General features: G+C 54.7%; 1 protein-coding gene across 2 annotated transcripts in view; it reads left to right on the forward strand.

Moving 5' to 3' along the window:
- LOC141054901 (uncharacterized) overlaps positions 1-15,922 on the forward strand; it is a 95,043-nt gene that overhangs the window by 19,953 nt on the left and 59,168 nt on the right. For both annotated transcript variants that reach the window (XM_073551799.1, XM_073551800.1), the window contains one exon: positions 236-415. In XM_073551799.1, the coding sequence (XP_073407900.1) occupies positions 236-415 (180 nt within the window). The remainder of the gene's footprint in view (positions 1-235; positions 416-15,922) is intronic.

Below are 15,922 nucleotides of genomic sequence, written 5' to 3' on the forward strand. Positions count from 1 at the left end.
AGGATTCTTTACTGTAAGAGCAGGGATTCTGTGGAGCTCTCTGCCCGGAGGAGTTGTCATGGGGATTCCCTGTAAGAGCTGTAGAGAGGCCGGGATGTCTGTCCAGAGTGTAATAATGTTCCCGGTTATGGCCCCAGATTACTGGAGACGGTTATTGATCCCGGGATTTCTTCTGATTGTCAGATCTGGAGTCGGGAAGGAATTCTTCTCCCTAAGTGTCTCTCTCCTTCCACAGGATTACACAATAGTGAGGAAGACACCGGGGAACTGTGTGACTCCCATCATCCATCTCCAGGAGTCAGGAGGGCGGAGCCCGGGCCCCATCACAGAGCCTCCCCCGCACTCCCCGATACATGAGAGGAACAAGAAGATCCTGGAGCTCAGCAACAAGATGATCGAGCTGCTTAGCGGAGAGGTGACTGCTGGGACATTATACAGGAGGGCACTGGAGGATTCTGGGTGATGAGCGGAGAGGTGACTGCTGGGACATTATACAGGACGGCACTAGGGGATTCTGGGTGATGAGCGGAGAGGAGACTGCTGGGACATTATACAGGACGGCACTGGAGGATTCTGGGTGATGAGAGGACAGCTGACTGCTGGGACATTATACAGGACAGCACTGGAGGATTCTGGGTGATGAGCGGAGAGGTGACTGCTGGGACATTATACAGGAGGGCACTGGAGGATTCTGGGTGATGAGCGGAGAGATGACTGCTGGGACATTATACAGGACGGCACTGGAGGATTCTGGGGGATGAGCGGAGAGGTGACTGCTGGGACATTATACAGGACGGCACTGGAGGATTCTGGGTGATGAGTGGAGAGGTGACTGCTGGGACATTATACAGGATGGCACTGGAGGATTCTGGGTGATGAGCGGAGAGGTGACTGCTGGGACATTATAAAGGACGGCACTGGAGGATTCTGGGTGATGAGCGGAGAGGTGACTGCTGGGACATTATACAGGACGGCACTGGAGGATTCTGGGTGATGAGTGGAGAGGTGACTGCTGGGACATTATACAGGATGGCACTGGAGGATTCTGGGTGATGAGCGGAGAGGTGACTGCTGGGACATTATACAGGACGGCACTGGAGGATTCTGGGTGATGAGCGGAGAGGTGACTGCTGGGACATTATACAGGACGGCACTGGAGGATTCTGGGTGATGACTGGAGAGGTGACTGCTGGGACATTATACAAGACTGCACTGGAGGATTCTGGGTGATGAGCGGAGAGGTGACTGCTGGGACATTATACAGGACGGCACTGGAGGATTCTGGGTGATTAGCGGAGAGGTGACTGCTGGGACATTATACAGGACGGCACTGGAGGATTCTGTGTGATGAGCGGAGTGGTGACTGCTGGGACATTATACAGGACGGCACTGGAGGATTCTGGGTGATGAGCGGAGAGGTGACTGCTGGGACATTATACATGACGGCACTGGAGGATTCTGGGTGATGAGCAGAGAGGTGACTGCTGGGACATTATACAGGACGGCACTGGAGGATTCTGGGTGATGAGTGGAGAGGTGACTGCTGGGACATTATACATGACGGCACTGGAGGATTCTGGGTGATGAGCAGAGAGGTGACTGCTGGGACATTATACAGGATGGCACTGGAGGATTCTGGGTGATGAGCGGAGAGGTGACTGCTGGGACATTATACAGGACGGCACTGGAGGATTCTGGGTGATGAGCGGAGAGGTGACTGCTGGGACATTATACATGACGGCACTGGAGGATTCTGGGTGATGAGCGGAGAGGTGACTGCTGGGACATTATACAGGACGGCACTGGAGGATTCTGGGTGATGAGTGGAGAGGTGACTGCTGGGACATTATTCAGGACGGCACTGGAGGATTCTGGGTGATGAGCGGAGAGGTGACTGCTGGGACATTATACAGGATGGCACTGGAGGATTCTGGGTGATGAGCGGAGAGGTGACTGCTGGGACATTATACAGGACGGCACTGGAGGATTCTGGGTGATGAGCAGAGAGGTGACTGCTGGGACATTATACAGGATGGCACTGGAGGATTCTGGGTGATGAGCGGAGAGATGACTGCTGGGACATTATACAGGACGGCACTGGAGGATTCTGGGTGATGAGCAGAGAGGTGACTGCTGGGACATTATACAGGATGGCACTGGAGGATTCTGGGTGATGAGTGGAGAGGTGACTGCTGGGACATTATACAGGATGGCACTGTAGGATTCTGGGTGATGACCGGAGAGGTGACTGCTGGGACATTATACAGGACGGCACTGGAGGATTCTGGGTGATGAGCGGAGTGGTGACTGCTGGGACATTATACAGGACGGCACTGGAGGATTCTGGGTGATGAGTGGAGAGGTGACTGCTGGGACATTATACAGCACTGGAGGATTCTGGGTGATGAGCGGAGAGGTGACTGCTGGGAAATTATACAGGACGGCACTGGAGGATTCTGGGTGATGAGCGGAGAGATGACTGCTGGGACATTATACAGGACGGCAGTGGAGGATTCTGGGTGATGAGCGGAGAGGTGACTGCTGGGACATTATACAGGACGGCACTGGAGGATTCTGGGTGATGAGCGGAGAGGTGACTGCTGGGACATTATACAGGACGGCACTGGAGGATTCTGGGTGATGAGCGGAGAGGTGACTGCTGGGACATTATACAGGACGGCACTGGAGGATTCTGGGTGATGAGCGGAGAGGTGACTGCTGGGACATTATACAGGACGGCACTGGAGGATTCTGGGTGATGAGCGGAGAGGTGACTGCTGGGACATTATACAGGACGGAAGTGGAGGATTCTGGGTGATGAGCGGTGAGGTGACTGCTGGGACATTATACAAGACGGCACTGGAGGATTCTGGGTGATGAGCGGAGAGGTGACTGCTGGGGCATTTTACAGGACGGCACTGGAGGATTCTGGGTGATGAGCAGAGAGGTGACTGCTGGGACATTATACAGGACGGCACTGGAGGATTCTGGGTGATGAGCGGAGAGGTGACTGCTGGGACATTATACAGGACGGCACTGGAGTATTCTGGGTGATGAGCGGAGAGGTGACTGCTGGGACATTATACAGGACGGCACTGGAGGATTCTGGGTGATGAGCGGAGAGGTGACTGCTGGGACGTTATACAGGATAGCACTGGAGGATTCTGGGTGATGAGTGGAGAGGTGACTGCTGGGACGTTAAACAGGACGACACTGGAGGATTCTGGGTGATGAGCGGAGAGGTGACTGCTGGGACATTATACAGGACGACACTGGAGGATTCTGGGTGATGAGCGGAGAGGTGACTGCTGGGACATTATACAGGACGGCACTGGAGGATTCTGGGTGATGAGCGGAGAGGTGACTGCTGGGACATTATACAGGACGGCACTGGAGGATTCTGGGTGATGAGCGGAGAGGTGACTGCTGGGACATTATACAGGATCGCACTGGAGGATTCTGGGTGATGAGCGGAGAGGTGACTGCTGGGACATTATACAGGACGGCACTGGAGGATTCTGGGTGATGAGCGGAGAGGTGACTGCTGGGACATTATACAGGACGGCACTGGAGGATTCTGGGTGATGAGCGGAGAGGTGACTGCTGGGACATTATACAGGACGGCACTGGAGGATTCTGGGTGATGAGCGGAGAGGTGACTGCTGGGACATTATACAGGACGGAAGTGGAGGATTCTGGGTGATGAGCGGTGAGGTGACTGCTGGGACATTATACAAGACGGCACTGGAGGATTCTGGGTGATGAGCGGAGAGGTGACTGCTGGGGCATTTTACAGGACGGCACTGGAGGATTCTGGGTGATGAGCAGAGAGGTGACTGCTGGGACATTATACAGGACGGCACTGGAGGATTCTGGGTGATGAGCGGAGAGGTGACTGCTGGGACATTATACAGGACGGCACTGGAGTATTCTGGGTGATGAGCGGAGAGGTGACTGCTGGGACATTATACAGGACGGCACTGGAGGATTCTGGGTGATGAGCGGAGAGGTGACTGCTGGGACGTTATACAGGATAGCACTGGAGGATTCTGGGTGATGAGCGGAGAGGTGACTGCTGGGACGTTAAACAGGACGACACTGGAGGATTCTGGGTGATGAGCGGAGAGGTGACTGCTGGGACATTATACAGGACGACACTGGAGGATTCTGGGTGATGAGCGGAGAGGTGACTGCTGGGACATTATACAGGACGGCACTGGAGGATTCTGGGTGATGAGCGGAGAGGTGACTGCTGGGACATTATACAGGACGGCACTGGAGGATTCTGGGTGATGAGCGGAGAGGTGACTGCTGGGACATTATACAGGATCGCACTGGAGGATTCTGGGTGATGAGCGGAGAGGTGACTGCTGGGACTTTATACAGGACGGCACTGGAGGATTCTGGGTGATGAGCGGAGAGGTGACTGCTGGGACATTATACAGGACGGCACTGGAGGATTCTGGGTGATGAGCGGAGAGGTGACTGCTGGGACATTATACAGGACAGCACTGGAGGATTCTGGGTGATGAGCGGAGAGGTGACTGCTGGGACATTATACAGGACGACACTGGAAGATTCTGGGTGATGAGCGGAGAGGTGACTGCTGGGACATTACACAGGACGGCACTGGAGGATTCTGGGTGATGAGAGGAGAGGTGACTGCTGGGACATTATACAGGATGGCACTGGAGGATTCTGGGTGATGAGAGGAGAGGTGACTGCTGGGACATTATACAGGACGGCACTGGAAGATTCTGGGTGATGAGCGGAGAGGTGACTGCTGGGACATTACACAGGACGGCACTGGAGGATTCTGGGTGATGAGAGGAGAGGTGACTGCTGGGACATTATACAGGATGGCACTGGAGGATTCTGGGTGATGAGAGGAGAGGTGACTGCTGGGACATTATACAGGACGGCACTGGAGGATTCTGGGTGATGAGCGGAGAGGTGACTGCTGGGACATTATACAGGATGGCACTGGAGGATTCTGGGTGATGAGAGGAGAGGTGACTGCTGGGACATTATACAGGACGGCACTGGAGGATTCTGGGTGATGAGCGGAGAGGTGACTGCTGGGACATTATACAGGATGGCACTGGAGGATTCTGGGTGATGAGCGGAGAGGTGACTGCTGGGACATTATACAGGACGGCACTGGAGGATTCTGGGTGATGAGCGGAGAGGGGACTACTGGGACATTATACAGGACGGCACTGGAGGATTCTAGGTGATGAGCGGAGAGGTGACTGCTGGGACATTATACAGGAGGGTACTGGAGGATTCTGGGTGATGAGAGGAGAGGTGACTGCTGGGACATTATACAGGATGGCACTGGAGGATTCTGGGTGATGAGCGGAGAGGTGACTACTGGGACATTATACAGGACGGCACTGGAGGATTCTGGGTGATGAGCGGAGAGGTGACTGCTGGGACATACAGGATGGCACTGGAGGATTCTAGGTGATGAGCGGAGAGGTGACTGCTGGGACATTATACAGGACGGCACTGGAGGATTCTGGGTGATGAGCGGAGAGGTGACTGCTGGGACATTATACAGGACAACACTGGAGGATTCTGGGGGATGAGTGGAGAAGTGACTGCTGGGACATTATACAGGACGGCACTGGAGGATTCTGGGTGATGAGAGGAGAGGTGACTGCTGGGACATTATACAGGACAACACTGGAGGATTCTGGGTGATGAGAGGAGAGGTGACTGCTGGGACATTATACAGGACGGCACTGGAGGATTCTGGGTGATGAGCGGAGAGGTGACTGCTGGGACATTATACAGGACGGCACTGGAGGATTCTGGGTGATGAGCGGAGAGGTGACTGCTGGGACATTATACAGGATGGCACTGGAGGATTCTGGGTGATGAGCGGAGAGGAGACTGCTGGGACATTAGACAGGACGGCACTGGAGGATTCTGGGTGATGAGCGGAGAGATGACTGCTGGGACATTATACAGGACGGCACTGGAGGATTCTGGATGATGAGAGGAGAGGTGACTGCTGGGACATTATACAGGACGGCACTGGAGGATTCTGGGTGATGAGGGGAGAGGTGACTGCTGGGACATTATACAGGACAGCACTGTAGGATTCTGGGTGATGAGCGGAGAGGTGACTGCTGGGACATTATACAGGACGGCACTGGAGGATTCTGGGTGATGAGGGGAGAGGTGACTGCTGGGACATTATACAGGACAGCACTGGAGGATTCTGGGTGATGAGCGGAGAGGTGACTGCTGGGACATTATACAGGACGGCACTGGAGGATTCTGGGTGATGAGGGGAGAGGTGACTGCTGGGACATTATACAGGACAGCACTGGAGGATTCTGGGTGATGAGCGGAGAGGTGACTGCTGGGACATTATACAGGACGGCACTGGAGGATTCTGGGTGATGAGGGGAGAGGTGACTGCTGGGACATTATACAGGACAGCACTGGAGGATTCTGGGTGATGAGCGGAGAGGTGACTGCTGGGACATTATACAGGACGGCACTGGAGGATTCTGGGTGATGAGCGGAGAGGTGACTGCTGGGACATTATACAGGACGGCACTGGAGGATTCTGGGTGATGAGCGGAGAGGTGACTGCTGGGACATTATACAGGACGGCACTGGAGGATTCTGGGTGATGAGCGGAGAGGTGACTGCTGGGACATTATACAGGACGGCACTGGAGGATTCTGTGTGATGAGCGGAGTGGTGACTGCTGGGACATTATACAGGACGGCACTGGAGGATTCTGGGTGATGAGCGGAGAGGTGACTGCTGGGACATTATACATGACGGCACTGGAGGATTCTGGGTGATGAGCAGAGAGGTGACTGCTGGGACATTATACAGGACGGCACTGGAGGATTCTGGGTGATGAGTGGAGAGGTGACTGCTGGGACATTATACATGACGGCACTGGAGGATTCTGGGTGATGAGCAGAGAGGTGACTGCTGGGACATTATACAGGATGGCACTGGAGGATTCTGGGTGATGAGCGGAGAGGTGACTGCTGGGACATTATACAGGACGGCACTGGAGGATTCTGGGTGATGAGCGGAGAGGTGACTGCTGGGACATTATACATGACGGCACTGGAGGATTCTGGGTGATGAGCGGAGAGGTGACTGCTGGGACATTATACAGGACGGCACTGGAGGATTCTGGGTGATGAGTGGAGAGGTGACTGCTGGGACATTATTCAGGACGGCACTGGAGGATTCTGGGTGATGAGCGGAGAGGTGACTGCTGGGACATTATACAGGATGGCACTGGAGGATTCTGGGTGATGAGCGGAGAGGTGACTGCTGGGACATTATACAGGACGGCACTGGAGGATTCTGAGTGATGAGCGGAGAGGTGACTGCTGGGACATTATACAGGACGGCACTGGAGGATTCTGAGTGATGAGCGGAGAGGTGACTGCTGGGACATTATACAGGACGGCACTGGAGGATTCTGGGTGATGAGGGGAGAGGTGACTGCTGGGACATTATACAGGACGGCACTGGAGGATTCTGGGTGATGAGGGGAGAGATGACTGCTGGGACATTATACAGGATAGCACTGGAGGATTCTGAGTGATGAGCGGAGAGGTGACTGCTGGGACATTATACAGGACGGCACTGGAGGATTCTGGGTGATGAGGGGAGAGGTGACTGCTGGGACATTATACAGGACGGCACTGGAGGATTCTGGGTGATGAGCGGAGAGGTGACTGCTGGGACATTATACAGGACGGCACTGGAGGATTCTGAGTGATGAGCGGAGAGGTGACTGCTGGGACATTATACAGGACGGCACTGGAGGATTCTGGGTGATGAGGGGAGAGGTGACTGCTGGGACATTATACCGGACGGCACTGGAGGATTCTGGGTGATGAGGGGAGAGGTGACTGCTGGGACATTATACAGGACGGCACTGGAGGATTCTGGGTGATGAGGGGAGAGGTGACTGTTGGGACATTATACAGGATGGCACTGGAGGATTCTGGGTGATGAGAGGAGAGGTGACTGCTGGGACATTATACAGGATGGCACTGGAGGATTCTGGGTGATGAGGGGAGAGGTGACTGCTGGGACATTATACCGGACGGCACTGGAGGATTCTGGGTGATGAGGGGAGAGGTGACTGCTGGGACATTATACAGGACGGCACTGGAGGATTCTGGGTGATGAGGGGAGAGGTGACTGCTGGGACATTATACCGGACGGCACTGGAGGATTCTGGGTGATGAGGGGAGAGGTGACTGCTGGGACATTATACAGGACGGCACTGGAGGATTCTGGGTGATGAGGGGAGAGGTGACTGCTGGGACATTATACCGGACGGCACTGGAGGATTCTGGGTGATGAGGGGAGAGGTGACTGCTGGGACATTATACAGGACGGCACTGGAGGATTCTGGGTGATGAGGGGAGAGGTGACTGTTGGGACATTATACAGGATGGCACTGGAGGATTCTGGGTGATGAGAGGAGAGGTGACTGCTGGGACATTATACAGGATGGCACTGGAGGATTCTGGGTGATGAGGGGAGAGGTGACTGCTGGGACATTATACCGGACGGCACTGGAGGATTCTGGGTGATGAGGGGAGAGGTGACTGCTGGGACATTATACAGGACGGCACTGGAGGATTCTGGGTGATGAGGGGAGAGGTGACTGCTGGGACATTATACCGGACGGCACTGGAGGATTCTGGGTGATGAGGGGAGAGGTGACTGCTGGGACATTATACAGGACGGCACTGGAGGATTCTGGGTGATGAGGGGAGAGGTGACTGCTGGGACATTATACAGGACGGCACTGGAGGATTCTGGGTGATGAGAGGAGAGGTGACTGCTGGGACATTATACAGGATGGCACTGGAGGATTCTGGGTGATGAGGGGAGAGGTGACTGCTGGGACATTATTCAGGATGGCACTGGAGGATTCTGGGTGATGAGAGGAGAGGTGACTGCTGGGACATTATACAGGATGGCACTGGAGGATTCTGGGTGATGAGGGGAGAGGTGACTGCTGGGACATTATACAGGAGGACACTGGAGGATTCTGGGTGATGAGAGGAGAGGTGACTGCTGGGACATTATACAGGACGGCACTGGAGGATTCTGGGTGATGAGCGGAGAGGTGACTGCTGGGACATTATACAGGACGGCACTTTAGGATTCTGGGTGATGAGCAGAGAGGTGACTGCTGGGACATTATACAGGACGGCACTGGAGGATTCTGGGTGATGTGCGGAGAGGTGACTGCTGGGACATTATACAGGACGGCTCTGGAGGATTCTGGGTGATGAGCGGAGAGGTGACTGCTGGGACATTATACAGGACGGCACTTTAGGATTCTGGGTGATGAGCAGAGAGGTGACTGCTGGGACATTATACAGGACGGCACTGGAGGATTCTGGGTGATGAGCGGAGAGGTGACTGCTGGGACATTATACAGGACGGCTCTGGAGGATTCTGGGTGATGAGCGGAGAGGTGACTGCTGGGACATTATACAGGACGGCACTGGAGGATTCTGGGTGATGAGCAGAGAGGTGACTGCTGGGACATTATACAGGACGGCACTGGAGGATTCTGGGTGATGAGCGGAGAGGTGACTGCTGGGACATTATACAGGACGGCTCTGGAGGATTCTGGGTGATGAGCGGAGAGGTGACTGCTGGGACATTATACAGGACGGCACTGGAGGATTCTGGGTGATGAGCGGAGAGGTGACTGCTGGGACATTATACAGGACGGCTCTGGAGGATTCTGGGTGATGAGCGGAGAGGTGACTGCTGGGACATTATACAGGACGGCTCTGGTGGATTCTGGGTGATGAGCGGAGAGGTGACTGCTGGGACATTATACAGGACGGCACTGGAGGATTCTGGGTGATGAGCGGAGAGGTGACTGCTGGGACATTATACAGGACGGCACTTTAGGATTCTGGGTGATGAGCGGAGAGGTGACTGCTGGGACATTATACAGGACGGCACTGGAGGATTCTGGGTGATGAGGGGAGAGGTGACTGCTGGGACATTATACAGGACGGCACTGGAGGATTCTGAGTGATGAGGGGAGAGGTGACTGCTGGGACATTATACAGGACGGCACTGGAGGATTCTGGGTGATGAGCGGAGAGGTGACTGCTGGGACATTATACAGGACGGCACTGGAGGATTCTGGGTGATGAGTGGAGAGGTGACTGCTGGGACATTATACAGGACGGCACAGGAGGATTCTGGGTGATGAGCGGAGAGGTGACTGCTGGGACATTATACAGGACGGCACAGGAGGATTCTGGGTGATGAGCGGAGAGGTGACTGCTGGGACATTATACAGGATGACACTGGAGGATTCTGGGGGATGAGCGGAGAGGTGACTGCTGGGACATTATACAGGATGGCACTGGAGGATTCTGGGTGATGAGCGGAGAGGTGACTGCTGGGACATTATACAGGACGGCACTGGAGGATTCTGGGTGATGAGCGGAGAGGTGACTGCTGGGACATTATACAGGACGGCTCTGGAGGATTCTGGGTGATGAGCAGAGAGGTGACTGCTGGGACATTATACAGGACGGCACTGGAGGATTCTGGGTGATGAGCGGAGAGGTGACTGCTGGGACATTATACAGGACGGCTCTGGAGGATTCTGGGTGATGAGCGGAGAGGTGACTGCTGGGACATTATACAGGACGGCACTTTAGGATTCTGGGTGATGAGCGGAGAGGTGACTGCTGGGACATTATACAGGACAGCACTTTAGGATTCTGGGTGATGAGCGGAGAGGTGATTGCTGGGACATTATACAGGACGGCACTGGAGGATTCTGGGTGATGGGCGGAGAGGTGACTGCTGGGACATTATACAGGACGGCACTGGAGGATTCTGGGTGATGAGGGGAGAGGTGACTGCTGGGACATTATACAGGACGGCACTGGGGGATTCTGGGTGATGAGCGGAGAGGTGACTGCTGGGACATTATACAGGACGGCACTGGAGGATTCTGGGTGATGAGCGGAGAGGTGACTGCTGGGACATTATACAGGACGGCACTTTAGGATTCTGGGTGATGAGCGGAGAGGTGACTGCTAGGACATTATACAGGACGGCACTGGAGGATTCTGGGTGATGAGCGGAGAGGTGACTGCTGGGACATTATACAGGACGGCACTTTAGGATTCTGGGTGATGAGCAGAGAGGTGACTGCTGGGACATTATACAGGACGGCACTGGAGGATTCTGGGTGATGAGCGGAGAGGTGACTGCTGGGACATTATACAGGACGGCACTTTAGGATTCTGGGTGATGAGCAGAGAGGTGACTGCTGGGACATTATACAGGACGGTACTGGAGGATTCTGGGTGATGAGCGGACAGGTGACTGCTGGGACATTATACATGACGGCACTTTAGGATTCTGGGTGATGAGCGGAGAGGTGACTGCTGGGACATTATACAGGACGGCACTGGAGGATTCTGGGTGATGAGCGGAAAGGTGACTGCTGGGACATTATACAGGACGGCACTGGAGGATTCTGGGTGATGAGGGGAGAGGTGACTGCTGGGACATTATACAGGACGGCACTGGGGGATTCTGGGTGATGAGCGGAGAGGTGACTGCTGGGACATTATACAGGACGGCACTGGAGGATTCTGGGTGATGAGCGGAGAGGTGACTGCTGGGACATTATACAGGATGGCACGTTAGGATTCTGGGTGATGAGTGGAGAGGTGACTGCTGGGACATTATACAGGACGGCACTGGAGGATTCTGGGTGATGAGCGGAGAGGTGACTGCTGGGACATTATACAGGACGGCACTTTAGGATTCTGGGTGATGAGCAGAGAGGTGACTGCTGGGACATTATACAGGACGGCACTGGAGGATTCTGGGTGATGAGCGGAGAGGTGACTGCTGGGACATTATACAGGACGGCACTTTAGGATTCTGGGTGATGAGCGGAGAGGTGACTGCTGGGACATTATACAGGACGGCACTGGAGGATTCTGGGTGATGAGCGGAGAGGTGACTGCTGGGACATTATACAGGACGGCACTGGAGGATTCTGGGTGATGAGCGGAGAGGTGACTGCTGGGACATTATACAGGACGGCACTGGAGGATTCTGGGTGATGAGCAGAGAGGTGGCTGCTGGGACATTATACAGGACGGCACTGGAGGATTCTGGGTGATGAGGGGAGAGGTGACTGCTGGGACATTATACAGGACGGCACTGGGGGATTCTGGGTGATGAGCGGAGAGGTGACTGCTGGGACATTATACAGGACGGCACTGGAGGATTCTGGGTGATGAGCGGAGAGGTGACTGCTGGGACATTATACAGGATGGCACGTTAGGATTCTGGGTGATGAGTGGAGAGGTGACTGCTGGGACATTATACAGGACGGCACTGGAGGATTCTGGGTGATGAGCGGAGAGGTGGCTGCTGGGACATTATACAGGACGGCACTGGAGGATTCTGGGTGATGAGGGGAGAGGTGACTGCTGGGACATTATACAGGACGGCACTGGGGGATTCTGGGTGATGAGCGAAGAGGTGACTGCTGGGACATTATACAGGACGGCACTGGAGGATTCTGGGTGATGAGCGGAGAGGTGACTGCTGGGACATTATACAGGACGGCACTGGAGGATTCTGGGTGATGAGCGGAGAAGTGACTGCTGGGACATTATACAGGACGGCACTGGAGGATTCTGGGTGATGAGAGGAGAGGTGACTGCTGGGACATTATACAGGACGGCACTGGAGGATTCTGGGTGATGAGCGGAGAGGTGACTGCTGGGACATTATACAGGACGGCACTGGAGGATTCTGGGTGATGAGCGGAGAGGTGACTGCTGGGACATTATACAGGACGGCACTTTAGGATTCTGGGTGATGAGCGGAGAGGTGACTGCTGGGACATTATACAGGACGGCACTGGAGGATTCTGGGTGATGAGCGGAAAGGTGACTGCTGGGACATTATACAGGACGGCACTTTAGGATTCTGGGTGATGAGCGGAGAGGTGACTGCTGGGACATTATACAGGACGGCACTGGAGGATTCTGGGTGATGAGAGGAGAGGTGACTCCTGGGACATTATACAGGACGGCACTGGAGGATTCTGGGTGATGAGCGGACAGGTGACTGCTGGGATGTTATACAGGACGGCACTTGGGGATTCTGGGTGATGAGCGGAGAGGTGACTGCTGGGACATTATACATGACGGCACTGGAGGATTCTGGGTGATGAGCGGAGAGGTGACTGCTGGGACATTATACAGGACGGCACTGGAGGATTCTGGGTGATGAGCGGAGAGGTGACTGCTGGGACATTATACAGAACGACACTGGAGGATTCTGGGTGATGAGAGGAGAGGTGACTGCTGGGACATTATAGAGGACGGCACTGGAGGATTCTGGTTGATGACCGGAGAGATGACTGCTGGGACATTATATAGGACGGGACTGGAGGATTCTGGGTGATGAGAGGAGAGGTGACTGCTGGGACATTATACAGGACGGCACTGGAGGATTCTGGGTGATGAGAGGAGAGGTGACTGCTGGGACATTATACAGGACGGCACTGGAGGATTCTGGGTGATGAGCGGAGAGGTGACTGCTGGGACATTATACAGGACGGCACTGAGGATTCTGGGTGATGAGAGGAGAGGTGACTGCTGGGACATTATACAGGACGGAACTGGAGGATTCTGGGTGATGAGAGGAGAGGTGACTGCTGGGACATTATACAGGACGGCACTGGAGGATTCTGGGGGATGAGCGGAGAGGTGACTGCTGGGACATTATACAGGACGGCACTGGAGGATTCTGGGTGATGAGAGGAGAGGTGACTGCTGGGACATTATACAGGACGGCACTGGAGGATTCTGGGTGATGAGTGGAGAGGTGACTGATGGGACATTATACAGGACGGCACTGGAGGATTCTGGGTGATGAGCGGAGAGGTGACTGCTGGGACATTATACAGGACGACACTAGAGGATTCTGGGTGATGAGCGGAGAGGTGACTGCTGGGACATTATACAGGACGACACTGGAGGATTCTGGGTGATGAGCGGAGAGGTGACTGCTGGGACATTATACAGGACGGCACTGGAGGATTCTGGGTGATGAGCGGAGAGGAGACTGCTGGGACATTATACAGGACGACACTGGAGGATTCTGGGTGATGAGCGGAGAGGTGACTGCTGGGACATTATGCAGGACGACACTGGAGGATTCTGGGTGATGAGCGGAGAGTTGACTGCTGGGACATTATACAGGACGGCACTGGAGGATTCTGGGTGATGAGCGGAGAGTTGACTGCTGGGACATTATACAGGACGGCACTGGAGGATTCTGGGTGATGAGCGGAGAGGTGACTGCTGGGACATTATACAGGACGGCACTGGTGGATTCTGGGTGATGAGCGGAGAGGTGACTGCTGGGACATTATACAGGACGGCACTGGAGGATTCTGGGTGATGAGCGGAGAGGTGACTGCTGGGACATTATACAGGACGACACTGGAGGATTCTGGGTGATGGGCGGAGAGGTGACTGCTGGGACATTATACAGGGCGGCACTGGAGGATTCCGAGTGATGAGCGGAGAGGTTACTGCTGGGACATTATACAGGACGGCACTGGAGGATTCTGGGTGATGAGCGGAGAGGTGACTGCTGGGACATTATACAGGACGGCACTGGAGGATTCTGGGTGATGAGCGGAGAGGTGACTGCTGGGACATTATACAGGACGGCTCTGGAGGATTCTGGGTGAAGAGCAGAGAGGTGACTGCTGGGACATTATACAGGACGGCACTGGAGGATTCTGGGTGAAGAGCAGAGAGGTGACTGCTCGGACATTATACATGACGGCTCTGGAGGATTCTGGGTGATGAGCGGAGAGGTGACTGCTGGGACATTATACAGGACGGCACTGGAGGATTCTGGGTGATGAGCGGGGAGGTGACTGCTGGGACATTATACATGACGGCTCTGGAGGATTCTGGGTGATGAGCGGAGAGGTGACTGCTGGGACATTATACAGGACGGCACTGGAGGATTCTGGGTTATGAGCGGAGAGGTGACTGCTGGGACATTATACAGGACGGCACTGGAGGATTCTGGGTGAAGAGTGGAGAGGTGACTGCTGGAACATTATACAGGACAGCACTGGAGGATTCTGGGTGATGAGCGGAGAGGTGACTGCTGGGACATTATACAGGACGGCTCTGGAGGATTCTGGGTGATGAGCGGAGAGGTGACTGCTGGGACATTATGCAGGACGACACTGGAGGATTCTGGGTGATGAGCGGAGAGGTGACTGCTGGGACATTATACAGGACGGCACTGGAGGATTCTGGGTGATGAGCGGATAGGTGACTGCTGGGACATTATACAGGACGACTCTGAAGGATTCTGGGTGATGAGCGGAGAGGTGACTGCTGGGACATACAGAACGACACTGGAGGATTCTGGGTGATGAGCGGAGAGGTGACTGCTGGGACATTATGCAGGACGACACTGGAGGATTCTGGGTGATGAGCGGAGAGGTGACTGCTGGGACATTATACAGGACGACACTGGAGGATTCTGGGTGATGAGCTGAGAGGTGACTGCTGGGACATTATACAGGACGGCACTGGAGGATTCTGGGTGATGAGCGGAGAGGTGACTGCTGGGACATTATACAGGACGGCACTGGAGGATTCTGGGTGATGAGAGGAGAGGTGACTGCTGGGACATTATACAGGACTGGAGGATTCTGGGTGATGAGCGGAGAGGAGACTGCTGGGATATTATACAGGACGACACTGGAGGATTCTGGGTGATGAGCGGAGAGGTGACTGCTGGGACATTATACAGGACGACACTGGAGGATTCTGGGTGATGAGCGGAGAGATGACTG

The sequence above is a fragment of the Dendrobates tinctorius genome, unplaced genomic scaffold (genome assembly GCF_039654945.1).
Source record: "Dendrobates tinctorius isolate UK_male_01 unplaced genomic scaffold, ASM3965494v1 ptg000180l, whole genome shotgun sequence".
In the NCBI taxonomy this organism is placed as follows: Eukaryota; Metazoa; Chordata; class Amphibia; order Anura; family Dendrobatidae; genus Dendrobates; species Dendrobates tinctorius.